The sequence below is a fragment of the Falco punctatus genome (genome assembly GCF_963210335.1).
Source record: "Falco punctatus genome assembly, chromosome: 8".
NCBI classification, from domain to species: domain Eukaryota; kingdom Metazoa; phylum Chordata; class Aves; order Falconiformes; family Falconidae; genus Falco; species Falco punctatus.
This window is the reverse complement of record NC_137588.1, coordinates 48,817,191-48,845,055: the sequence shown is the minus strand read 5'-3', so window position 1 is coordinate 48,845,055 and position 27,865 is coordinate 48,817,191. Positions and strand designations below refer to the sequence as shown.

The window sequence follows — 27,865 nt, the reverse complement described above, 5'->3', positions numbered from 1 at the left end:
ACAAGGGCAGTCCCCTACTAAGGAAAGGGCTCTCCGCTATGTCATCCCTCACAACCCTGCCACAGGGAGGATGCCCTGCAGAGGAACAGCAGTGGCCAAAATAATCTTCTGGACCCTTGGAGCAGCACGGGACAATATAGGTATCCCCAGAACTGCTCTGTAAAGGTGGGCTGTGCATAACTGCAGCTAATTTTGCTTTGCCCAGCACAACTTTTGATTTCATGTGGCATCTGAGCCAGCTAAGCCTCTGCAGCTGCTAGAAGACATGCTGGTGGCCCAGCCGTGCAGGCTATCTGTCCCCTTGCCCATGCAGCTTCCCAGCCATCCAGTGCATGAATCCTGCGGGATGTCCTTCGAGGGGCTCAGGCAGGTTGGCACCACGGGTTGGCACCCAACAACTGTTGGGCCGTGGCACCTAACCCCTGAGCGAATGGGAAGAGTTGTCTCATGGACAGCTTCATCCTAGACACTTAAAGTTCTTGTAGTTGAACTGTTTAAAAGATGGAGTATCTTTCTGAGCTGCTTATCCAAATTACCTCAAAGGGAAATTGGGTGGGGATGGTAATGGAAAGTATTTGAGTGTCACGTGTGGTGCAGCTCTTCCAATTATCCAGTCTGTTTCCTGTGAAGTATCTTGGGTTGGTGGCCTGTCTTTGGGTGGTGCTGGGTTAGCCAGTCTGATTCAGGCTACAGAGAAGCTTGTAGTAACCCCATCAGGAGGTGGAGTTTATCATACTCGTGTGGTAGAATTGGCTTGCTCTGCAGCTGCTGACATGCAAGGGAGGAGGTGCGTGGGTGGGCCTGGGGAAGCAGGCACCACCCCGGGAATGGGGCAGCGCTTGTCCCGGGCTGGCAGGGATGGAGCTGTGCTTCTCCTTGCCTGTGTTGCAGCAGTGCACCTGGGTGTCTCATGGTGCTCCCAAGCTGGAACCTCTGCTCACAGCAGTGCTGCTTTCCCCTGAGGGGAAGTCTTCAGCCTGTCTCCTGCCTGCTCCGTAGGGCTCCTGTGGTTCACCAGGGGTTTGTTTGGATGTCTGAGGGAGCATGTGTGTGCCGTGCTTCTGCATCTGACATCGCTGATCTGGGAGATGTGACAGTTCTACTGCAACAGTGCACACGGGGTAAGGTCTGTGCTCAATTAGTGATGCTGCTCTATTTTTTAACAGCTGTTTGATTGTTGCAGGGCTCTTTGGACAGGCCTTCGCTGTTCAGACCTGACCTTTGTTCAGAGTGGTGCCACTTCTCTTCCTCAGCAACTGATGTGACTTTGGTTCAGTCTTCTGGTTGCTGCTTATGGCTTTTGCTGTTTTGATGGGAAGAGACGTGCTCAGCTAGCCAGAGACTTTTTTTTTAGAAGGTCTCTGCTGCTGCAGCAGCTTCTGTGTTCTTTTTAGGGCTTTTCCAGCGGCTCCCTATGACTAGTGGAATGGTGCTAATGATGCTGCTTCATTGGCTGCTGTTGCTCTGAATAAATGCCCATATAGCGGGGATGGAACCTTTCCTCAAGGGAGTACTTGGTATGAAAAGGAAGTCTTTTAAAGATAAAATGGTAAGGCTTATCAAAATTGGGATGACCTATACTGTGTATAGTGTTCCAGATGAGTTTTTTCTTATTGAATTCTGTATAACATTTTTCTGTTGCAGAGTTTTGGCATGGTTAAATTTGAAATCAAATAAGCACTTGAACAGGCTTTTTTGTTGGAGCATGTATGTGGTGATGCTTGGGTGTATTTGATTAGTGGTGTGTGTTAACCCTGCAGAGAATAAGGAGGTTAGACTCTTCTGTTCCGTATATTATTCAACATTTCTCAACATCTGATCTTTCCACTCAGTTGTCAGTTCACCCACTTGTTTAGATTTTTCTGAAATTCCTTGAAGTTATCTCTACATCCAGCTAATCCAAATAGCTTGTCAGCCAGCAAGGCAGTAAGCCAGACTTGCAATTTGTCTTTTCTTGTGTCACTAGTATTTCACACCACAAGATCTAAGCATCAAAGTTAAACAATCTGTTGCCTTGATGGGATACTGACTATTTAATTTTACGTGGACACATACATAGAAGGCTTTAGGCTGTTTAACAGCTAATTCTTAAAAAATAAGCTTTCCAATATTCTAGACATAGGCGGATTTGTCTGGTAAAGAGATCTCCTTACAGTCCTCAGTGAGTGTTATTCTGCCTTATTTTAACCCATATAAGCAGGAAAGTGAAATGTCATGGCTGCCACCATGTCCCGTGGCTTTCTGTTGCACCAGGGTTTTGCAAGATGTCTTAGATTCCTAACTTGCCTGTTTTTTGCTTTTTAAATTTGAATGTGGAAGCTTCCAGATTTAACTTAAATCCAGTTTGTCAAATATCAGTGTGATATCTTCTCAGTTGAGGTGGTTTATAATTCTCAATAAAGGCAGATATATTGTCATATGTCATCTGTTAATTATTCATAGACCATTGTACGGCATTGCTCATGCAACTGGCTGGCTACTAATTAAATTTAGAAGATATTTTCCATCATGGTCTTTGCTTGATGCTAAGAGAAGCATAACCTGAATATAAACACTTTCTTGAAGCACATGTTGTTTGCTTGCCTGATCTCTTATACTCCTAGGGCACTACTCCTCACTTCCTTTTTAAGATTTATTTTTAGGAGAAGAGTGTGTGGGTGGAAAGGGAGGGGTATGTGGCCAAGGAACATGGCTTGGTCATTTGCAAAAGGGTTGCATGGATAAAAATCTCAGTTTGCAAAGACAAATTTGCAACTGAACTGGTCACACAGAGTCCTCCACTCGGGCTTGTTTTCGCACATCCTTTGTAAATGCCACTCTTATCCCTAAAGCAAATGTTCTGTGTTGAATTTTCTCATCTCTATTCTCTATTTGCCCAGTAGTCTGTAGCTAATACCCCATAGTGCTTCCTGGTTTATTTTCTATCTGCTTCCCAGACGCAGGCTCTTGCAGTTTTGGATGGTAGTTCTGAACAAGTTGTCTTGCATCTTCAGTAGCTTCAATGGGTGGTGGTCCCTTTTAGTCTGGCCACTATGGGTTTTGAGTCAGGTGCTGCAGTGGTTCTTCCTTCCCATCAGAAAAAGATCCCTTCATTATCAGAGGAAGGCATGACTGCAGCTGAATAAACCAGTTCACAGCCTGGTTTAGATGTGTGAACAAGCAGTTGACTATTTGGGGGTGGGAGGACTTGTGTCAGGCCATGTCCCATCATGTCTCCATGGCTGCTGCCAAAGCCCTCGTGCTCTATCGCAAGGCAGCAAGATGGGGGCTGGGACTCGACGGCTGCTCCTGTTTTCTGAACAGAGCCAAGTGACACCAGGCCCTTGAAAGAGGAAGGCAGCTGGTGCAGTGAACTCATTGATGTTTAGGGTTTTGCTGTGCAGTAACAAAAGTGAGAACAGTCCAAGTGGTAATTCATAGCTGTAATCATTCTGCTTGTAAATCGGCTTGTGACAGTTGCTTCTGATGGGGTGCTGCATGTTGGTAAGAGTTGATTTACAATCAGATTTATCACAGAATAGATTTGCAGTGAAATAACCTAAATTAAACCATTTCAACAATGACTTTTAAAGGCGTTATTGTTTGAATTACTGCCCTGGAGTAGTTGGGCAGATGTGTGGCACCACCTCTCTGAATGGCAGTAGTGCCTCTTAACAAATACATCGTTGAAGACAGTCTGAAATGCTGCTTTGATCCAGCTGTTTTGTGTCCAGCCTAGATACCTGACGAAAGGTATAGGGAATAATGGAGTTATGTCAGTATGAATGAAGGATTTTACAGTAGGTGTTTTATTATTTATGTTGCTTCCTAGATGCTTGTGGAAGGGTTTACTTTCCCTTAGCTAGTGTCTTTGCAGTCAAAGGCAAACTGTTGACCTGTCATTTCTTGCCTTTGTGTTTCCAGCTCTGATGCTCGGAGCGCTCCTTTTGCAGTGATTGTTGCTTCTACTTTCTCCCTCACAAGCTGTATAACACTGTTGCTTAGGTCTCTTATGGCCATGCTTACAGGGTCTTTTAAGCCTTTCATAAAGTAAGCATTTTGCCTGATGGGTGAAGGAGGTTTACAGAGTGGGTGGTTTGTTTTTTTTTTTTAAAAAAAGGCAAGTAATACACTGTAGATAATAGATTCCAAAAAATGCAAATTTGTTTAAGCAACTCCTTAAAAAGAAGGGAGGGAGGAAGGAATTGAAGATTAAAACCTGTGTTTATATACATGTAGAAGCTGGAGGCAAAGCAATCCATTCATAAATATACAATAGGATTTATGTCATGGCGAGAAGTGCTACATGCATATTCATGTGTAATTTGCAAATCCTTTAGCGATTAAATACTTTACTCCAAACTCTAGAACTAAATAACCTTCTTGTTGAAATGAGATGTCCAAAGGCTCTAATGCTTTTCCAGTGGAGGGGAAAGGCTGGGTGGTGTAATAGATCTGATACTCTAATTTTCACTCTATTAAAAGATTTTTCGTGTGCTTTGGGCATTATTTTATTAGGATAATCAGTAAGTCTTGAACAAAACATGTGATGTAGAGACTTGCAAGAAATACTGTAAAGCTTATCATGCTAAGAACAGCACATAGGCTTGGAAATTTGTTGGGATGTTTTTCTCAACAGATTGTAATGTCAAATACCTTTGTGTAAACTTTCATATTCTGTAGGTAAGGAAGGATGCAGATGAGTAATAGAGCTTGGAGTGTTGGTGTCTGAAAGTAGCCTTTGTACAAGTGAAGTGAATTGGCTTTTTAAAGGATGTAGCCTCAGTTCTTCATATAACTGACATACAATGCTGATGCTTTTGGTTTTCAAAAGCTTTGAAGTATTATAGACAAGTATATACCTTCCAACATCATGAATGGGAAAAATACTGCTATAGAATGATGTTTCCTGCAGCTTGGGTTGTTATGGCTGGTGCAGTTTCTGGATAGGGTGAGGTGATGCAACTGGTTTATCTTGCCCTTCAGTCATTGCACTAAATGATACTCTGCAAACGGCAACTGACAGGTGTCCTGCTGAAAAAAGAATTCAACGTATGCCTCTGATACTACTGTGATAAGATAAGGTTGGGACTTGTCATGTGATTGTGTTATATGCTCTGTGCCTGCCCTCATCTTCCTTGGGATCCTTTCCTCTAGATTCACCAGCTGCTTTGCTTGCACAGTAGACTGGTGGCCAGGTAGTATTGGACTTCTGTGATAGCAGGTGTTTCTGTATCGCTCTGGTCAGTTAATAAAGAACCACAGTTTTTTTGTATTAAAATTCTGCTCAGGTCTTAAAACTGGACCTAAGCATATTCAGTTACATAAACCTAAATTCTCTGTTTATGCTTTGGGAAAGTTGTGGTTTATCCTTGTATCTGGACCATCACAAGTTGGTGCTTACTGCACTCTTCCCTGGTGTTCCTGATGTCTTGTTCTGGAATTCCTCATTTTGTAGCTTTAGGAGCTCTTTCTCCTTTGCGTATCAGTTTTGCATTGGGAAGAATATAAAGTACATCCATGCTGGATGGGAAAAGCCAGCAAAGTTCTCGCATTCTTTCTTCCACGCTGAGGTTAGTCCCTTCTTGAATGCTGTGTTGTCTGATTTGGCTTTCCTGCTCCTGTTCTGGGATGCTTTAATTCAACTGACAAGAGAGCAGGGCAGTGCACTCAATTAATTAAGGACTATGTGTACATTTTTCTGGCTGGCACAGGTGTAACAAATTGCCCTTTTAGTCCTGTTTACTTGTTTTATGCATTCAGTCACAGGTAGGTTCTGCTGCTTGGTGATCAGAGAAGAGCCCTGGATTCCCTGTTGCTCCCTTGTGTTGTGATCAGGGAGGCAGGTAGCAGAGGTGATGTCCCTTTGGTGCTTGGGGGCTCTGCCGTACAAAGCTGTACTTCAGTTGATTTGAAATAAGGCTTGCAGGTAACGGAAAAGTTGTTGCTTTTACAATGAGCCCTGAGAATTTGTTGTTGTCTGCCATGTCAGAGTATCAGTGTGTCTAAACTGGTGGCTAGTCACATAAGGGGATGAAAATGCAGCACTGGGTACTTGAAGAATATGAATTGGTGTAGTTCCATGGAAAGGGCAAAACAAATCCAGTCCTTAAACTGACCCCCAGAGTGGGTGATTTCTTGGCTTTATATGGTGGACACTTTGTTCATCAAGCAGTTCAGGTGCAGATGAGGGAATAGCTGATGTGTGAGGCATGATGTTTCTGATTACTGTGAGGCTGTATGAGCTAGTTTTATGCCCATATTTTGTATGATATGTTAATGAGGAAAAATAGAAGGGATGAATAAATTAACAAACCTCACTTTTTCAATGAGCGCTGCTCAGGTACAGGCTGGATGGAATGTGAATTTGATCCCCACACACACACACACACTCCCTGTTAGTAACCATAAGTGGCTGCTGCTGGCTCCCTCTCAAAAGAGCACAGTGAACCATTGCTTACAGTATTGGGACCACTTATGCATTTGCTGGTGTAAAAGGGTAAAAAGCTTCACCCTAGAGCTTGGTTGTGGCTGGAGTCTATAGTTTAATCTTGCCTTCATGCAGTTAGCAGTCTGGCTGTGTGGGCCTGAGCACAAGCCCCACTGGCAGGGCTGCAGCAGGCTGAGGAGCTGCCTGAGCCTTCCTGCCAGGGGAGGTGGCTGTTCCTTCAGCCCTGGTGCCCATCCACCTCCTCACCAAGCTTGCTGGCACACAGAAAACTGCTCCCTCTTTGTCTGGGCCCAGTTTCTGCTGCTGCAGTAAGCTGAAATGGCCCAAGGACTGTCTTTTGCAGCAGTGACCTGCTGGGTGGGAGCGACCTTCCTGCAAAACATGGCTCTCCTAGAAGTCACAGCTTGCTCCTGAGCTGCAGTCCATGCAGTTGTGCTGTGCTTGCCTGGCACTGCAGGTGGTGAGCATGGGTTCAGCAAGGCAGCTGTGTCACTTGTAGTTTGTCTTTCAAAGCAGACAGCGTAAGTATCAGATTGATGCTTTCTCAGTGCCACGCTGTGGGCTGTAATTCCATCTGCTGCGACATTGTGAAGGTGACACCTAAAAAGGTATGTGCTTCTTTCTGGATGTCCTCCCTGCATCTGCTGCATGCATAGCTGGAGGTGCCATTTTACCTGCATGTTGGCCTTGCTCAGCTCAGGCGCCTAGCAAAACACTCACTATTTTTCTCCGAAATGCACTTAGAGTAGTTTTGAATGTCATATTTTATTCATCCTAAGCACAGCAGTTTCTTCAATATCGCTGTCCTTTGTCTTCTGTGGTCTGGAACAGTAGTAGAAACATCTGTTTATGCCATTGATTTGGAAATTATTAAAAGGACATTGAATAAAGGAGGTTATTAATGGAAAGGAGGAGTGTTCAAAGACCTCTACCAGTAAGGTCTGTTTTTAATAGTTCTGCAGATTCATCACTGATTTTGGAGCTTGATAGTAAATTGATTCTCTGGATCAGTCTATAGGTTAACTTAAAGACACCAGACAAGGGTAACAGGAGGAGTATTTATTTTGTTTCCCAGAGAATTTCAGCTTGGTCTTTGTGGATGAGCTGAACTGTGAATAATGGTTTATTTAGCTGAGCTGATGGGAGTAAGTTGATACACATGTTGAGAATTCTGCATTGATGGTGTAGATCAGCGTTTGAGTAGAAATGAATAAAATGGATGATACAGTGAAACTATTTCCTGAAAAATCACTAGCATGGGAGTTTGCATTTCATTCAGGTGCTGATGGTGAAGTAGTACTTAGTTAAGCAGCAAATTTCAAACCTATAAGCTCTTGTGATAGCTTGCTTAAGACCAGATGCACAGTGCTATAAGGCACAATGTCAGATCCATTAAACACACATCCTTGACTTAGAGAAGGATGAAAATGAATAGCTGAGATATTTTAGGTAATTGCCTTGAGCAACAGCGATGGTTGTATTCCAACAGCTCCAGTAAGTTACAAACAAGCTACAGCTGAGGCTAGATCAGGGAACTGATAGTTTGCACAGTGCCTGGCATAATTTTGTTGGGAGAGCAGCACACATGGTGTGTGAAGGCTGTACTCCTTGGTGTCTGCCCTGAGCTCCCTTACAGGAGGTGTCTGCGCCCACAGAGGTCTGGTTCTGATAACACTTCCCACTTCCCCGGCTGCTTTAGTTTTACCTGAAGTATCTTACCACATACTGGTTTTCACTGAGTAAGCCTTAAAACAGGGTTTCACTCATTCAGCTGCTGCTTACCCTTTGGCAGCTATAAAAACTACGAAAACTGATAGTTATTGAGAAAAAAATGTTATTGAGCGGTCTTGAAACAAAATGGTATTTTACACGGTCTAAACAGCCACTCTCCCCTAGGTTTTTCCTTTTCTTGGATGGGTGGAAGAAGGGAAGACCTCATGAAAACATGTGATAAGCTGGATAAGGATGTCTTTAACAATGTCAGCTGTACAGGATTTGGATTGTACATAGGGAAGACTGTCTTTGAAATACATAGTTTTTCAGAACCTTGCTCTCTAATTTCAAGGAAAGGTCCTCTTTATGGTAACTGGAGATGAGAACCTAAAGGTATAGAGAGACATCCTGTTCTGCAGTTTGACATCTCTTGACATATGGGCATCTCCTTGTGGAGGTGTTAGGTTGGAAATCTAGTAGCAGTGATTTAAATAGTCAAATTTATCAGTACTTTATTTTGTGAGCAAGGTGGATGCATAAAAGAGTTGAACATAGCAGTTGAGTTGCTAATTAACTTGGCTCTTAAGTATGGCTTTTTGGAAAGTAATGCTGCCTTTTGTTCCATTCCTCCCAGAAAGGCAGGGTGTGCTCTGGCTGATGTCTCTGGTGACCTGGGGCATGAAATGCCCCACAAGAAAATCACGGGAGTGAAACGTGTTGTGCCTTAAAGTGCCTGCAGATCCTGTGACTTGTTTGCTGGGGTGCTCTATAAGGAGGGCGTATTTTGTGAGGAGAGCGTATGTGTATCTATACTATCTCCTTTTCCTGGTTACATCCCCTGCGTTGAAAACTGAAAAAGAGAAAACATCCTGTTACAGACGAGCAGGTGCTGGGACTTGGTATGGTATAAAGATAGATGTGATTCCCTACTATACCTTGCTACATTGGTGTGGTGTTTACTAGATGTTGACCAACTCCTATTTTCCAAGATGAACCTGAAACTCTTAAAGAGTTTGTGCCTTCTCCTGCTTCCCCTGACTTGAAGGGCAGAGAAACGTGAAAATGGAGGTGATTTGGCTTGACTTGTTATGAAGCCCCTGAATAATATTTTGCATCTTATGCACCAAATGCTTAAAATCCTTCTGTTTTGCAGTTCATGTTAAGTAATCAGGCTGAACAGCAATGCATAGAAGGTAAAAATGGAAAATCCAGTGCCGAGTACATCCCTTTGAAAATATAGCATAAGGTATAGGTATATAATTCCTTGGTGTGTATGTATATAGGGCTTCCCGTGGGATGGAGACATGCTATGTAGACTAAGCCAATTGCATTAGGGGGGATAGAAGTCACCTGCAAGTAATGTTTGGATATTTAGAGATCTGGGAGGCTGAAGTGGAATCCTCAATGGCGGAAACTCTTAAAAATTAGGAGTGCCAGAAGTGTCATATAAACCACAGAAGACATAGCTATTGCTCTCAGTTTTTATATGAAAAGCACCTAAAAGCTTTGTTAATACGTACAGGAATAAAAGGAAAAGCCAACTGAAGTGCTGAGCGCAGGCAGAGCTGTGTGGCCCGGTTTAGCCTTGCCAGCGGCTGCTACGTGGGTGCCACAGTGTGGAAGGGACCCGGCCTGAGCTGCAGCCCGGGGGCCGCTGGGCGCCTCGCGGGGGGCACGCTGGGCAGGGCACAGGCGTTGTGCTGGATCTGCCCGCCATCAGTGGGAGCAAAACTGGGCACTGGTAAATGGAGGCAAAATGACTGAAGCGAAGAGATGGCACCTCTGGTGAGCCACGGCGTTATCTGTCTGGCAGACACCTAGGACGGGGATCTCCATCTGGTGTGGGCTGGGCCACCAAGGAGCAGCTGCTGCCGTAGGAGCCAAGGTCCCTGCCTGCCGGAGTGCCGGGGCCCTTCTGCCGGGATTAAACCCACAGGCAGCCGCAGTATGGCCGGCAGAGCCGCTGGCTCTGGTGGTGAGCTCTTTGTCTTCACAACCCATCACCTGCATGGCTGCTTTTTCCTCTCTAACGTCACTCGTACAGCCTCAGAATATGGCTTAAACGTTGTGCTGTACTCTGCTCTCAGATGCTCAGAGTGGTAAGAAAGGGAGTAAGGATTTTAAACACCATTGGGGGAGCAACGTGTGCAACTGGGGGTCACACGCAGCCAGCCAGACTCTCGCAGGGCTCAGCTTTGTATTCAGATGCGCTGGCCTGGGAGCTGCAGACATTCCAGATACTTGTGTTCATTTTGGCTGTATCCAGGCACGCACTCACAAAGAGCAAGATGCGTGCAGTGAAGTATAAATCCCATCCTCTAATGACTCAAAGCACTGTTGTGTGTGCATACATGCTTAACAGATTGTATAATTAGCTGGCTTTGTAAGCAGGCAGCATGTATGATTCTTCAGTAGTTATCTAGAAATCTTACGTGGTGTAAGGAGTGTATGCAGGTCCTTAAGCTTGTTGTATCCATGCAGCAGTGACTGCTGGGCAGAGGAGAGGGGGCTGCATCCCCTGTGCCCGGAGGAGACGGGCTTCCCAGGCCCAGTGCCATCACCTCTGCCTTTCCCCTGAGCCCCGGGCTGGCAGGCAGCTCTTCCCCCTTGGCTGCCAATGCTGCTTTGGCTGGCTGCTCTGGGGGTGTGGGGACAGAGTGGCAGGGGCTGTCCCCAAGGGCAGCCTCCGTGCAGCGCCCTTGAAGACAGGCTTGCCAGATCGCGTAGCCGCCTGCTTTAGCCTGCACAACGTGAGCTATGACTAGAGCCCTTCTCTTGGCCCACAAGTTTGGTTAAAATCATGGAACGGTTTGGGTTGGGAGTGGACTTAATGATCATCGGGTTCCAACTCCCCTGCCATGGGCAGGGACACCTTCCATCAGTCTTCCAGGCTTTGGCTTGGGCTGCAGCCTGTTTTTATATCAAAGATTTAATTCAGAAACGTTAGTCCTGGAGGTCGGGAGCCTGGCTGCAGAGTTACCCTGACCCTGCAGCACAGGCAGTGCCGGGCCTGCTGGCAGAGCAGCTGCTGCTGCGGTGCTGTGCCCGCTTGCCCTTGGGAGAGGTGTCGCTCCCCTGGGAGCCGGCTGCCAGCGAGGAGGAAGGCTGGAGGAAGGCTGGCGTTACTGCTGCGGAGGAATGCGACAGGTTGTGCCGCTGTCCAGGAGACGCGGAGGGTGGGAACGCGCACCAGGGCCCAGGGCTGCGTGCTTGGGATTTCACTGGAGCCTGGGAGGAGCCGGCAGGGAAGCGAACATGACCTTGAAAATCCTTATCAAGATGAAAAGGTGCAGTCAGCGAGCGCATTCCTGCGCTGGCCACGCTGCGCAGTGTGCGGCCTGGCTGGGCTGACAGCGGGCGCTGCGGCTGCAGAGCCCCAACAAACAGCTCCTTGTCATGTCTTCAGGGGAGCGCGCCCCGCAGCCGGCACAGGCGTCCCTCGCTGCCCCGCAGGGCTGGCGTGAGCGAGGGGGGCGTAAATCTGAGGGACCAGCTTCTAGGCTGACAGCTTCTATGCACTTCATTTATAAGTAATAATGAGTCTGAAGGCAGCAGCAAGGCGAAGTCTGGCAGCTGGAGAAGATGGGCCACTGGAGAGGACCAGTTTTAATTATGATTCCATGGCAGATGAAGCTCATCTACGAGTTTGGTGCCCAGAACTCTGGTGAGCAGCCAGACAGCTCATCACAACCGGCGAGAGGGGGGTGCAGTTTTCCCCAGTGCTGCTTCTGTTCCTAACACTCCTCTGTCGCTGGCATGCTATTGACTGCGGAGTCCCCCTAACCCGACTGTAAATTCACTTGGCAGAAAAGTCTGGGTGCTCTGCTGTAGTGTTACTAAGTGGAGGCAGTCTGTGGAAGGGCTTGGAGGGTGCAATAGGTGAGGGCAGAGCTGCTGGACTGGGAAGAGGAGCAAGGAAAGGGTGCGTAGGGTAGAAGGTGGTAGAGATGCTTTTTGTGGGAGCAACAAACCATTAGCGTGGCTCAGTTGCTGATGTCTTTGTGCTGCAGATGAGACACAAATCTCCCTCCCTCCCCTGTACTAGGATATGTCCTTGTACAGTCACATGCTGATTCAGGTTAAGAAACTGCATTGCCTAGAAATTAATCCTTTTTTAAAATACTTTTTGGGTGCATTTAATCCTGAAGTATGTCCCAGGACAGCATCATGGTACAGATAGAGAACTGTTGTAGTGCAAAAAAGAAATCAGTGCTTACTACTATGACTATGAATATGTGCTGCAAAATGATAAATGCTTCATTCCTGAAGAAATTGAAGTGCTGTTACAGCTTGACTGTGACAGTGGCGCTTTTATTGCTGAGACTGCTGCAGCTTGGGGAGCAGATACTTTAAAATGCATTGGGCTTTTTTAAATCCTCTTGACAAGGATAGAGTAAAAACATATCTCTCTCTCTCCATGGCTATATGAACTTGCTCTTGTGTGCTGTGTGTTTTTTGTTTGGGGAATTCAAGTGTTCACTAGTGTCTTTTAGTTAATTCCTTTCTAAATGCTTAGCTTAGAGCATGTGGGCAAAAATCTTGTCTTGCTTATCAAATTCAGATCCTTTCCAGTTTTAGAGGATCTAGATGTGTGCTAGGAATTTGGATGTGTGCTAGTGATCTTGGGAAGTCTGCTTTTAGCTACTGTGGAATGGTGTGGCCTCTGCTGAGAGAGGGAGCTTGGCTCACTCCTGCTGGCTGGGGCAGTCCGTTTGCTGTAGTATGTGCAGACTTGTCTCGCAGTTGAATGAGCTGAATCGACTGGCTGAGGAGTGTGGTGAGTCTTGCTGTCACCTCTGATGATCTTGTGGAAGTACTGCTTGGTCCTGTTGAGTGTTGGAGGTGTCGGAATTGATAGACTGGTGTGTGCTGTGTCTAGCTGGGTTACAGAGAATATGCTGCACGTCCACAGGCTGCTCCTGGGCAAAGCACAGGATGGCATGAACATGCCATTTCTCTCAATACTGGTGGACTTACTAGCCAGCTGCTTTGTTGGTCCGAGCTTGATGTCATAACCCCAGCTTTTGTTTACTGTGATAGTTAAGATGAATGCAGCATCTTTGGTTTTTTCTTACCCAGCTTGAAAGGCTGGGTTGAAATGCAGCCTGTTTGTTGTGATTCACCTCCTTTGCTTCCTAACATGGAGCAATTAGTAATGGTGGCAATGAAGCTGGTGTCTCTGCTGTCATACCAGCCAGGCACTTGAATGAAGTGCAGAACCTTCAGAGACTTTAAGCTAACTTTTTTTTTTGTCAGGCTATCATAATAAACCTTGAAAGCACTAGTAATGAGACAATAACCACCAGGCATTCTGTTACAATTAAAATTGAGGGAGGTTAAATGCTAACCCACCTACTAATATCCAGTGCAGAGTTTGTGACCTGGGTTTCTGAGGAGTGATTTGCTTGCAGGACCACTGGCTTGCTCTCAGCTTGGCTCTAGCAGAATGCTGGTTGTCTTCTCACAAGGACCTACATCTCAGTCACTTAACGTGGATGTAGGAGGTCCTGTATGTTCTTGTTAGCTCTGCCACTTCTGAGGTGAAACTCTTTCCTGTACTATTGCATTGATGTCGGTAAGGTTATAAATGTCGTTACAAAGCCAGAATTTAGTCTTCTTGGGTTTCTCTGATTGTATTGTATTTTGTTTTATGAAAAGTTGCAACCTTATGTTCTTTCCTGAGAGGGAGTGCTATAAATCTGGACTTTTCTTTTAAATGTGGAAGAAGATTGCTATTTTTTTCCAAAGTTTGGAGGCATTGCTAGCAGAGTTGACTCTCTGGAAGGGTGAGAGACTGACTATGGTGAAAGATAGATTTTGTAACAGTAAGAAGCTTCAGCACACCAAAGTGAAGATAATATGCTAAGACCATTGACAAATTATTTCTTTTCTAGAATATTTCTGATTATGAAATGTATTTCTCATACATTTCAAAGTATGTTTTATTGCTTCTGAAGGGAATTAGGGTAGTTTACTTAACTTTCATGTCAGGACTTGATAATCTTTCAAGGTCTAAGCAAGTTTTACACATCTGTTGTATAAAGAAGTAGGGTTGGGATGAGTAGGAATACAGCGATATCAACAAGGCATAAACAGTCTAAGGTGTTTTTTAGTCACCTTCACTGGAGTGTATTGGAAAGAGGAAGGTTGTTCCTTTGGAAGAAGGTTCCAGTGCTCCTTTCTCATACAATAAAGTAAATTAGTAGCTAAATATTAGTAGTAAGACTATGTAAGGTGTGTCTGCGGCACATACCTAGACCATAAATTGTGCACAGCAGTGGTGAAGTGGTATGTATGCTGTTTCTTCACTTAGTGGAAAGAAATGTTGTGCATTTTGATCTGAGGAATAACTAAAGAGCTTTTCATTCCTGATACCTCTGTAAATGTGTACTGGACGTTAAAAAATAAAAAGTATGGTACACTGCATTAGGTAGCGGCTTGGTTAACTACCTCAGGCCAAACCATCTAGCAGTCTTCTCCACAAGGCCTTTACAACAAAGTAACTGTCAGTCACTCCGTGGTAAAAGATGACACTTTTACACACATGCATGCTCATGTTTAAAGATGCCACCTTGCAATTTTGGCAACCAATTATAATTTGTGATCAGGATATCACTTATTGCTTGTTCTTAACTGCTGAGCCCTTCTGCTTACATCCTCTTTAAACAATTGATACCGCTTGGATCCATGAGCTTGTGTTCATAGAGATCCTCAGATAATACTCCCTGCGATGATATTTGAGTTGTAAACATTCTTGGGAAATGAATTTTTCATAAGGAGTTCTCCCTTAAAATCTGAAAATTACATGTTGCTTCTGGGATTTGTCTCAAATTTTTTAAATTTTGAGTAAGACTGAAATGCTTCTCCTGGGCAGGAGACAAGGCGGCCCAGTGTAATGAAACGTACTGAATTCCAGAGTTACCGTCCCCTTTGTCTCATACACCAATCTGGAATGCTTTAGGAGAACTCATTTATTTTTCCTGTGGCTGTGTGAATTCTGTGCAAAGAAGAGGGAAAGGGTCTTCTATGAGCCCGATGTCCCCGGAGGAGACAGTTGGCTGTGGGCTGGTGTTTCAGGAGGGAAGGGGCAGCCCTCCTCCAGCTGCAGGCTCCCTGGGTGCGGGGGTGTCCCTCGCCACCCCCAGCCTGGCAGCTGGGAATTGCAAGGGGTGCTATGAGTAGCTGCCCAGTTTCAAGATACCATGGTGCCGGTATGTTTGGCTTTGCCTGTGATTAAGTCCACGTTTGTCTGGAACCTGAAGAAGGCTTTCACCTTAGTGGTGGCACTGGTTCAGGGTCTTGAAAGTAGAGAATACCAAAACCACGGTCCTTCTCCCAGTTTGATCTGAGCTGTGGTCCCTGAGTCTCTGGCCTGCGCCTCTCTGCAAATGGACTGTTTTCTGTCTTCCTGAGCCGAGTGCTGGGATTGCAGATCTTCGGCAGGCTGCTTGTGTCACTTCGGAGCTGGCAGAAGGACTGGCAGTGGGCTCTGAGCTGCACGAGGTAGTTGGCGAAGGGTAATGCAAAGAGCAAGTGGCGTAATAGCTTCTGTGTTAACACAAATTTAATCTGTTTGCAAAATATATTGATAGTGGATCATTCAAAATAAACGATGTTTGTAAGAGTAAATCAATTAAACTCACTTGGTGATGCAAATCTCATTTTTGCTGTCCTCAAATGAGCGAACAAACTTCAATAGTTGTTGATTTCTATTGACTCCCTTGCAATGTGTGAAGTACTGAGCTATGTTTTGTGCTTTGTACAGTTCTGTCTATAAACACAGTTTGGAATATTTTTTAATGGGTTAACTACATAGTAAATCAAGGCTTTGTTACTTTGGATGAAAAGTTACTAAACCTATTAGCTTTATACTCGTTATCTTATGCTTCTAACTCTTCACATCTCCTAAATCCTTACTATTCTGAGGTTGTTCTAGACATCTGTTCTTGTTTTGACATTTCTGTTTATTTTTATACAGTATGACTTTTCAGGAACTGAGGCGTTATTGCATCAACACTAATAGCCACAGTAGATAGTAAAGCTGATAACTATGAACTCCAGCTGCTTATGGGCTTCAGCAGTCGCTGCATCCATGAGCCGAGTGCTGCCTAACCTGGGCTTTCTCCTCTTTGGAGCAGAAGTGAGGTGCCATGCCTTCATTTCCAAAGGCTATTCTCAGTGCTAACCTGTAAGACTGAGTCTGTTGAAATACTTTTAGTTTGCTTCTCTTGAAGAATGTGGCATGGGTTACAGTTTGCAGGGCAATGCTTAAGTACGTGTTCTGTATCTGGAATTCACAGTTGCTTTGCAACTGGAGGGATTTTTGTTGTTCTGTGTTTTCCACTGCTCCACATCTTGACCAGGCATCTCCTCTGATTCTTACAGGCAACCAGAAATATTCCTGCTGATACCTGGTACTGCTGAGTTTACAGCAGCATTGAAGGGGGCCCATGTCCTCCTGTGATGGCACTTGGGCTTCTTTGGGGTTCGCTTCACTTTGTAGCTTCCTATGTGTAGCTGGATTAAGCTCTATCTGGACAAGATCTCCAAGTTGAAAGGCTGCTGTCAGATCAGAAAGCAGTTAAGTAATGTTTGCAGAACTGACCTAGGTATTGCATAAAAGCTAAGTGGCTGCAGCCGATCTTAGGGCAAAGAGCAGAAGAGGCTATGGTGATGGCTTGCTGCTTGCCTAGACTATGTGCTGCAAGTGATGGAGGGCAAAGACCCTGCTCATCTTGCTCTTTGGGACTGGGAACATCAAATAGCTATATAACTCAATAAGAATGTTTATAATGCAGAAACGGTGAGCAGGCAGTCCTACTGAAGCGGCTGTGCAGTTAGCAATTAGCCCAGTGCTAGTGGGAGGTGAACCAGGGGGCAGCATACAAACCACGTGCATGTAAAACCAGCCTCCTGTGCTTCCCTTGCCCTTTTTTAAATACATTTCCATACCAGCAATGCTTGGTTTGTATATTGGGTAGACTAGGGAACCTGGATGAGTCTAGTGATGCTGTCCTAGAATTGTCTATTTTCCCACTTCAAATACAATGTGCATAAAGGGCACAGGAGCTGGTAGTGTTGCAGGAGGTATTCGCTGTCATATTGCTCTTTTTCACAGTAGAACATGCTGATGAGAAATACAGCAACATCTGTTGCTTCTGTTAGAATTAAGGTTTTCATTCACCATGCATGAAGTGAAAATTCAGTGCCCGATGAAGTCTGTGGGGTAAACCACAAATCTGTTCCTCCTTACAGACATCCAAACAGTCAACCCAGTGCTCACTCTGCTGCCACTGCCTGTCTTTGCATGCCATTGTCCATGGGATAATGTGTTCCTGAATATAAAGGTACAGCAATTGTTCAATAGTTCCCTCATTGCCAAAATCTCAAATATTTATCTTTTTCTGACAGTAGCTATTGGTTCCCTGCTACAGTAGCTGTATTGTGGGGGGGAGTCTGTCTTATACACCTCTTTATCTGGAGGCATCTTGCCAATGTAAACTGCTGCCACCCACACTATAGGCAGCCTTTCAAAGAAGTAGGAGTGCAAGCTGTAAGAACAGAGACAAGCCTTCCAGTTCATAATCTCCCAAATATGTCAAGAAACTAGTCTAACTACTCTGTCTGGATGCTTGGCAATTTACCCCTTACTGTGAAGTGACCAGTCCCCTTCTTTGAGAGCAGTTGAACCTCTGGGTGAAGAGAGAGCTGACTTGGGTTTAGTTAATCTATTCAGGCTGTGCAGGTGGCAAGCTGCTTCTCATCCTAGAACTGAAGTCAAGCTTAAAAAAAACAACCTCAACTATTTAAAACTAGAGACATTTGAATTACTTGCATAGTTAAATTCCAACTTTTGCATGCTTTTAATTTAGTAGTGCTGCACTCTTCTCATCAAGCTGTACCTTACTCTTTTATATTGTTTCTGCTTAATCAGTTCAGGAAAGTATGCAGGATATACAGGCTGGCAGGCAAGTTAATGTTGTGAGAAGCCTCAGCTCCCATTTCCTGACTTTTTAACCTTGAACTATCCCAGGAATTTTGTATTTGAGTGATTAAGAAGGTATGACTGACCTCCTGCCTCTCTCCTGCTAGCAGAACCAGTTTGTTAATCTCTGGGAATGATCTAAAAATCTGTAAGTGGTTTTTGATAGTCTTCTTGCAAATAGCTTAGTAGTTCTTTGCTTCCAGGAGTAAATGATCTGTACTGTAAAGAAATGCATGGGCAAACAGACTGTCACTGTGTGCAAAGTAGAGCTTGTAAACATGCAAGCATTTTCAGAAGTAGAACAAGCAAGCAGCTAACTTAGGATGAAACGTACTAGGCATGCTTGTTCTGGCTGGTGGGGTGGTAAATTGTGTATTATATAGCTCAATGCTTCCATGAATCTGTTTGAGTAACAGAAATGTATTACTATTAAAGGTATAAATGTATTTATGTTTGGAATGCTCAAAATACAGGCTGTTGCCTGACTTCAAGTGTCTTTGGTGTCTCCTGATCTGCTTTGTGTAGCACCTACTTGGGCAGCATGTGACTAATTTCTGTCTAGAAAGAACAATTTGGATGTTACCCACTCATGTGAAAGAAGTAGAGGGTCTAAATTGGCAAATTACATACAACTGAAGATCACCTTAGTGAGGTGCAGGGGTTGTTCTCATGTCCTGGCCAAAGAGGGCATCACTGAGTTCTTAAGTGTCAGTAAAACTGATTAAAATTATAATAGCTTGGAAAATAAGCCATGTAGATAGATGTTGGGTTCGCTTATCACAGAGGTGGCCTAGTGCATGGAGTGTCAGAGGCCAGGAGGAGACACCAGATGAAAGAGATCTTTGGGAGGCTGAGAAGATGCTCAATAACCATGGCAACAAAGGAAACCACTTCTGAAAAGAAAACAGCTCTGCAGTCTGAGTTGCTTGAGATGTTGTGTTGGCTTTTTTAGGGCGTTGCTATTGGTGATGTTTACATTGTAATTTAAGTAAATTTGTTTGGTTTACAGCAACAACTTCAAATAAACTGTTTTTCTCAGATTTGACTCCATTTCTAGTGTCAGGGGTGTAATTCTGTTCTTAGTTATCCTTTATCACAGCAAGGCCAGGACCAGGCTGCAGTGCTGTAGCTACTGACAGTCATTGAAATGATATCTCTTTGGGGTAACTACAAGTTTAGGGTGACTGTCCCTTTGCGTGGGTTTTGGAATAACATCCATCTTCCAAAACTTTGAAATACCGTATTTGATCTCTCATCAGACTCCTTGAACCATAGTTAAGAAAAGATCACAAATTTGAGAAGCTTCTTAAAGGCTTCTCCTTGTCACCTGGGAAGCACGTTCCCATTCATAGTTCTTGTCTGTTTATGGTAGTCCTGAATGAACTTCTTTCTGCTCTGCCTGCTGTGAAGGTCTCCCCCTCTAAACCCACTGCAGCTGCTGAGGTTTTGGCACAATTGAGGGTACTGTTTGGCCAGAGCTGCCTGTTGTGTCACTGCTGAGGATGCTGGCTGCTGGGCATATGTTCTCATCACCTTTTCCCTAAATTGCAGTTGGAGTGGGAATCCAAGGGAGTGTTTAGTCGTGCCCAGGTGTGCGGTGATGGGGTGAGGAAAGCTTTGCCAGCAAGGTCGTAAAACAGGGCCTCTTTACTGCCACACCTTCAGCCTCCAAAGGCAATTCTCCCTGCTGTGAGGGAAGATGCTCCCAGGGAAAATAGTTACTATAGTGATGAATAGCCCTGGTGTGTTTGAGGGCTGGATCACCAAGTTGAGTAATAAATGTGTAGGAGTCTATTTTTGAAAGCTTTTGCGAGGAGGAGATTGCTGTAGTCCTAGAAAATTTGTCTGCAAAGTGATAGGTTTTTCTATGCTAAAGTTTAAAAATAATCATCTGTCTTGAGAATGGGATGACCTCATTAAAAACAAAGAAGCTTGTATGTTATTGTGTCGAGCCTCCTGGCAGTGATTCTTGCAGCAGCCTTCTGAGTTACAGTAGGAGCTGGACCTATTAACAGGTTCCTCAAAACTCAGACCCACGGGGATCTCGTGTGCAGCTACCCCAGCACTGCAGCTGGAATCAAGGTGCTTTGAGCCCATTCTCTGCCCTGGTCTGTGTAGCACATCTTGGCTTCTCTCACAAAATGCTGGGTTTAGAAACTGTTTGGTTGTGTAAGGGAAATGGTGGGAGTGGGAGTATCTGCCAGGAGTCGTAATTTGTTACCTTGTCTGACGTCTTGCCCATGGAACCTGTATGCGACATAACACTCGCTGTGTACCTGTGAGTGCAGGGTGGAAGGGGACGAACAAACGGAGCTGTTAAGCTGTTAGCTCCGGTGGCTAATGCTGTAGCTCTGCGAAGAGCTGACATGAAGGTCCTGAGTGAGCCAGGTACTACCTTTGTTCCTTCTGCTGTGAGCTGCTGCTGTCAGTACAGTAAACTGTAGGAAATCCCCCGGTCTGTATTTTCACCCGTATAGAGTCATGAAGGATTTTGTGTAAGGCCATGTGATCTGTACTGAACTAATTAAAATAAGTCTGTACTGTTTATATGGCTTTACTGTGTTAGGGGGTTTTGAGGAACCCTGCAAACATAGGGATTAAGTGGGTTTATGTACAGCATAGAAACTGGCAAACCACTGTTGGTTTGTAAATGCTTAAACGTCTTGGTTGACCCAAGCACTCTGCTGTTGGCACATATACGTACATGCACATACGTACTTAGAGCCATGAGCGTAACTAAAAAGCTGCATGTGGGTTTGCTAGATTGCTGTAGGCAGCCAGTTGGCACTGAAATCCAATAATTACAAAAATAACATTTCCTGGTTTAAGAAGTTCAGAACTGATTTCTGTTACCTTTGTAGTATTAACTCCAGATTCCTAAGTGGCACAGTTCACCCATCTCCTGCTCCCGTCAGGAACCTCTGTACAGCCATGTTTAACAAACCTTCTGTCAATCAAAAACTTGTTATACAAGGATTATTTGCCTTCAGTTTCCTGTGTAATGAGGTTTTTGATTGACAACAGTGGAGTTGAAGACTATAGAAAGGATTTCTGAATCTGAGATGAGCAAGTTTCCATTTAATAGTGTTTGCACATGATAACATTGGCTTCCAGTTTTATCTGCAAAAGAAGCTGAAGGTGATAGATCAAAAATAAGAAATATAGAAACCCTTCTCATTTAAAAATGGTGTGACTTACAAACTAGAGGTAGGAATCTTAACTTTGTTTCCTGCTGTGGGAGCGGGATTTGAACATCATTTGCTGTACAAATACTTGAGCTATTGGGGCCAAACGTTTTGCAAAGATGGAAGTGTCTCGGTACGCTTGCTGGCCGGTGGGTGGGCAGTGGCTTTTCCCTCAGCCTGCTTCTGCCTGAAGACCAAAAGGTACTTCTTGGGTTAGGAAGCTGGGTGATGCTGTTATCTTCTGCCTCTGTTACCAGGATTAGTTTCTGAAACTGTGTCCTTGACTTGCTGTGTGCGGTGGGTGCTGAGGGTACCCAGTTTCCAGGGGTCCTAATGAGCAATTGCGCTTGCTCATGTAAATTTGTATTTCTTGAATGAAATCAGGTGAAAAAATAACATATTGGAAACTAAGAAAATATGATGGAAATTGATAAATCTAGGTTGATGTGTCTTTTTCAAAATGTTTGTAAGTGTTCCTAAAAATGACCCAGGTTAAAACTTAGGTCATGGGGGAAGGACAGTCGCAGGTAGGATGAACATGAGGTACCGGTGAGTTGGTAGGAGATGAACACGTGAGTTACTTCTTGGTGAGCTAGAAGGCCAGAGTTAGGTATGATGTACAGATATCTTCTCTAGCTCAGGATGGCTTCTCTTGTGGAAACTCCACACCAAGTTTAGCCTCCAGCTTAGAAGCAGATGGAGTGCTTCAGGGGTAGTTCTGGTCTGCAGAGCAAAGCGAGCGTGGCTGGAAGATTTAGACTAACTCATGTGTCTGAAAGTGTAGTCTCTTAATGCAAACAGTTTGGGTTTAATAAAAAATGCTATACCTACACACATTTTCTGCATTGGGTTCCCTCTTTGTGACTGGGGATCAGCAAAGTCAGGATTTTCTGAACTTTTGGGTACCTTGCTTTCTTTTGAATACTGGCTGCGTGTATCTGAAGATTTTCCTAATGGAGAAGGGTAAGGAATGTATAAACCATTTTGTAGGTTTCCTTCCTTAGTTATAAGCGCAGTGGGTGAAGAGGGTCCGTTCTTCTAGATTGCTGCTTTGAATCTAGCCTGCAGAGCAGACCTCTTATATGGTGACATGGTTTGACTGAGTTGATGAGATTTTTCCAAGGCTGATAGGAAGCTTTGTGAATTGCAAAGAAGATGTTTCAAAAGAAATAGTTCTGTAGATGTGCCCTAGCTTTAACTTCCCAAATGCAGAAACAGGCCTGTTTTATGCAAAAATAATATACTAACTGAATCACGCTTTGCTGTGAGAAGGAAACTTTACCTTTTGCTCGTTTAATCTGTCATGCTACTTTGTGAGCGTGCTTAGGGAGATGCTTGATGTTAGACCCCTTCTGGAATATTGATTTGTTTCAGTCTTCATATAAACCCCTAAAATCATACCTTAAAAGAAGGAAAAAATAATCTCCTTTTCCTTTTTATGCTTTATTTATATGCTGAATACAACACATATTACATGTCTTTTCTCTGTAATTGTAGCATTGCTGCTTTGTGCCAGTTTTTCCCACAAAAGCAAGGAGCAGGAGTTTAGAAGAGTAAGTAACTTGGTTATGAAGCTGCAGTTATTTTGGGAAATAGGTATACAACATATGTTGCCTGTAACAAATGGAATTACTCTTTAATTCTAAAACTAATTACTCTTCTGTTAGCTAGTTGAATGACAGATTTCTCCTGTAATATGAGTACTTACTCCTCTGTACGAATGGAATGGTTGCAAGGTTGCGAGCAGCCAGGGAGGACAGCACTAGTCCATGCTTGGTGGTGGGTGCTCCTTGTGAGATATGCTGAAAATAGGAATCTCAAAGGTGAAAATACTGTCAGTTTATAAGCTCTACTAACTGGCAATTCTCCAGCTGGCTTGTGTCATTGCTGTAGCAGACTGATCGTGCCTTGCTTTTTCTCCCATTTTTCCAAAACTCCAACTGAAAGAACTGGCCGGATGCAGTTCATGCATTGCACTTCATGTGGGAAAATAGGAATATGCATCCTTCAATTGCTTGTTTCTGGCTTCCTATCAAGTCTGACAGTTCCTGAGCAATCTAGAAGGAATTCAGCTGCTTCTAGCAAAATAGGAATGGACAAAAGCTGAGCAGAAGCTTTATGAGTTTGGACCTTCAAAGCTGGCACTACAGTGCCATTCCCTGATGAAAGTAGTCTGAAGTTCTGGAGCTGACAGTGCAGCTCCATGCTGGTTATAAAAAATAAAATATAGAAGTTTGATTTTAATCTTAGCTGTGATTCTTGAGCAGAATTCTGCCGCAGAAAATACCACTCGGTATGTAATACCAAAGTATATTTTATACCTGCAGCATACACTCACGTAATGTACTTTAAGTATGGGTTTAATTACTGCTCCAAGTTGAGGGATGTTTGCTTGGATCAATCGCCAAAAATGGTGTGCACTGTAGCTGGGAAATGGGAAATGCATGGTTTCTGGTTTAATTAATCTGTAGGGCTGAATGGAAGCTGGTGCGCAAGGTTAGAGACTGTGCAAACCCAGGATGAAATTACACCTCCTCTTACAAAGCTCTCTATGGAAGTAGCAAACCAGCAATCATTCGCAGCAATATTTTCAGTGTTACTAATCAAATGATGCACTGGAAAAGACCACTTGGACTTTGCGTGGCCTAGATGGCACACACTACTCCTGACTTTAAATGTAATTTTACAAATAAATACCAACCTTTCCTCCTTTTCCTTGTCCCAGATGACATCTAATAAGCACTAAATCTAAGCTTTATCATAGACTACAGGTGAAAACTTTTCACTCAATTTTTTAAAATATTTGTCCAAGGAAGAACAATGCTGTGCTTATCAGGGCAATCAAATAATTACTACAACACAAGTCCTCACCAGTTATGCTGAAGTATCATCATGCTGGTTTTCCTGATGTGTGTGAAGTTGAGACCAGCCCTTGACAGCTTTTAAAAATCAGCTTGATTCTGAAGTTGCAAGAAAATAAGTGGAGACCAGTTCTTGTGGTTGTCTTTTTGCTTTATTTTTCACAAATGCATGGCTGTCCTGAAGACACTGAGGTTTTTCTGCGTTTGTTTTGGTGGGCTTGCAGGAGAAGGTGCCCTCAGGAGCATCTCTATGGGTGCCAGGACAGAGAGGCCACTGATGTGCCGCTCCCTGGGGTGGGTTGGCACGTGTGCTCAGGCATTGTGCGGGCAGTGGTCTGCAGCACCGTGCTGTGCCCACAGCAGCTCAGCTGGTGGCCGTCCCTGCGGTGTAGCACAGCAGAGGTGCTGGGCACTGGGCAGGGCCAGCTGTGTTCCCCATTACCTGTCATTGTCCCAGCATGTCTGTGCCCCTCTGAGGGATGGGAGCAGGTCCTCCATAATCCAGCGTTCAGCACTGCTCCATTCCTCTCCTCTCCCTGGCCTGTGTCCACATGAACTGCTAATGTTGAATAAAAGGAGATGCCATTTTCAGAGAGGTGAAGGTGCTAATCCTAATGTTTTAAGTTAAAATGGCCGACATGTTTGCAACAGCACTTTCCATCTGTAGTATCTCTAGAGAGTTGCTTGTGTCTGACGTTGCTCTGCATTTTTACCCTTGTACATCTTTGACTTGATCAACTCGGAGCAGCACATACTGGGTACTCAGGCTGGGGAACAGCTTGGTCCACAGGGAAAAACATGGGATAAAGGATAGCAATCAGAAGTATTGAGATTCTATTTTATTTTCAGGTAATCTCTATTTTCTAGACAAACATGCTTTTGGTACACAGTCTAGATTAAGAATAGTAAAAATAACCCTTTCAGTGAAAATTTGTTGAGAAAGTTGCACAGTTCTGTGTTGTGAAGCTCAGTTTTTTTGCACTGCAAGAACGCTAAATTAAATTGAAATTTTCTGAGAAAACAGTGGTTCAAGCATGCTGTAGATGGCAAAGGCAATGTGTTAAAAGTGAAATGCAACAGCAGGTAAGTAGAGATCTCAGTGGCTTACATAGGCCTTACAGAAATGTTCCCACCTCGTTCTTACCGTGTACCAGACTTCCAGGTCATGTTTTGTGGGAGAAATTATGTTAGTCATTAAACACTGATTTTATGTTGAACCTCTTATGGTTGGAGGCTTTTTCCTCAAATTCCCCTGCTCGCTGATGAGTGACTGTAAGTTATTAATATGGGGCTACCAGTTTGTTGCTGTGTGTCTGCAGATGAAGCATGCTCAAGTGTGCTTAAAACTTAATAAAACTCTTTATCTGCTAGCCCTGCTGAATTACCTTTAGATATGAAAGACTTTCCACAAACCTGTTCAGTCTCTTGCAGTGGGTTGGAAACTTGTCCTCTTAGCCACCTTACCTTCCTGGGGCATGCTGCTCGCACGTGGCACAGTGCAATACAGCTCCATGGCTGCTTTTATGACCCAGTTGCTCATAGTATGTGCAGCGTAACTGCTCGAGAGGGGCTGTGGTGGTTCACAGATGTCCCGTGCCCTCTGCCCAAAGGTAGTTCAGGCTCATGGGCCCCAACGCGAAGTCGTGGCCCTCCTTCCAGATACGCCGCGTGTGGTGTGGTGGGGCTGTGGGCCTGTGGCATATTATGCTTTTGGGCAGCTGGCTATGTGAGATACCTGCCAGCTTAATCCTTCCTGCCTTGTGCCTCCCTGCAGTGCTGTTGTCGGTTAGTAGTTTTGTTAGCACAAGCTGAACCTCGTTAGAGTCAAAGGGAGGAAAGGGGTATGGTTGTGGTGACTGAAATCTGTGGGGTTACTCAAGGAGTAGGTACTCTAAGCTTTTTTTTTTAGCCTTACAAGCCTTCAGGTCATTGCTGGATGTGGTCTCTAATAAAAAAAACACCTCATCAGAGCAGTATTGTGGAAATACTTCCTCATTTGGACAGAGTGGGTTACACTTTTTTGTGATACTGAGAAACTAATCTAGTTTGTCATTAATGAAACAGAACATATTGCAATGCAAATGAGTGGAGTTACATGACAAGTGGTCCCACAGTCCTCAGCACTTGCTATTGATTCTGCAGTCTTAATTATTCATGCTATGCAAATTGCATTTCTCATCTTGCTCCTTCTTGTCTACATATTTTTGATACAGGACTTGCCTGCAAACAGTCATCTTGTTCTTTCACTTGAGAGACGAGGATTGTTTCTGGCAAAGTTCTTAATGTTCCTTTGTTGAGTGAATACTGGCCGAGCCAGGCAAGGCTCGGCAGCTCTGTCGGAATGAGTTCATCTTGCTGTAACTTCAGATGAAGAAAGGGAAGAGTTTTTGCAGTATTATTTGATAAGAACAAAAGCTTTAAAATAGTTTTCAACTTTCTTTGTTTTCTACAGTGAAGCCCTTGTGGTACTTGCTTTCTGGTCAGTTGTTTGGAATAGACATATGGGACTTCGTTTATTCATCCAAAATATTATTTTGCATTTCAGGTATACTAAACCACTAACCTTTGCAGACTGCATTAGTGATGAATTACCATTAGGATGGGAAGAAGCTTATGACCCTCAGGTTGGAGTTTATTACATAGACCACAACACCAGTAAGTGACACATTATTGTATTTTTGCGGAGTGATTGTTTTGTGCCTGTGTTAAAATATACTGAACACAAAACCACAAAATCGCTAACAGTGTGTTTTAGGGTAGATGAGCTCTGCAGCTCGTGAAATCAAATCCTGTCCTTCTCCATTGTACAAGTTACTTCTCTCTCTACAACAGGAATTTGAAACCTTTTGGTTTGCAGTCTTCAGATCATCAGTCATGTTCAAGCTAATGCTGTGGGACACACCTCTCCAAGATTTGGCTCTGCTGAGGAGTCTGACTAGGTGACGATGATCTGGAGTTTGTTCTTAGCCTGGAATGTGTCCTTGTGGCAAGACCATTGGAAACAGTGCAAAGGTCTTGTGTTAATTCTCCTGGCAGGGATAACATGAATGACTGCCTGAGCTCCCTTTGCTGCAGGGGTTTGCACTGCCTTGACTCAAGAGGAAGCTCTCGAGTAGGCTTGGGATATCCTGAGAGGTGTGCAAGTTGGAAAAGAGTTTAGTTCAGGCTATTAATGTTTTTATATTGTATCCTCAAACTAAGCCACCGCTTACTCTCTTTGTTAGATTGCTTGATAGACCAGAAGTGTTAGGCTTTATAAGCTCTTTCAAATTATAAGAAAATACAGAATTTGATATATCAATACAGACATTGTTAGGAAATGCGTATTGGGTTTTGCTAGAACAAATCCCCTTAAAGTGATGAAGAAAACAAATCAGTGACTATGGTTCTCTTTACAGAACAGTTCCAATTGCAGTCCAGAAGTTCACAGCAGAACCATTCCCAGGCCTTTCTGGAGGCGTTTGTAATTCATGCAAAAGAGAAGAACTTTTTAAAGGCAAAAGTGCCCTGAAGTTGTGATGTGGTTTTTGGTTTTGTTTTTATTATTTGTTTTGAAATTTTCTTCAAGCCCTTCAACTGAGAACTTAAGCTATTTTTTTTCCCTGCAAGTTACAAGATCTTTTTTGAAAATAAAAATGTTGAAATCTGTTCTGGGGGGTTTTTTTGGTGGTTTGGGGAGGGGGGGTTCCTT

The 27,865-nt window shown here is 44.0% G+C and overlaps 1 protein-coding gene across 3 annotated transcripts in view; it reads left to right on the top strand.

Moving 5' to 3' along the window:
- Positions 1-27,865, top strand: part of WWC1 (WW and C2 domain containing 1) — a 79,248-nt gene that overhangs the window by 13,615 nt on the left and 37,768 nt on the right. For 2 of the 3 annotated variants that reach the window (XM_080399961.1, XM_080399960.1), the window contains exon 2: positions 26,720-26,829. The exons of the other annotated variant lie outside the window; for it this stretch is intronic. In XM_080399961.1, coding sequence (XP_080256087.1) covers positions 26,720-26,829 — 110 coding nt within the window. The remainder of the gene's footprint in view (positions 1-26,719; positions 26,830-27,865) is intronic. 3 annotated transcript variants of the gene reach the window in all.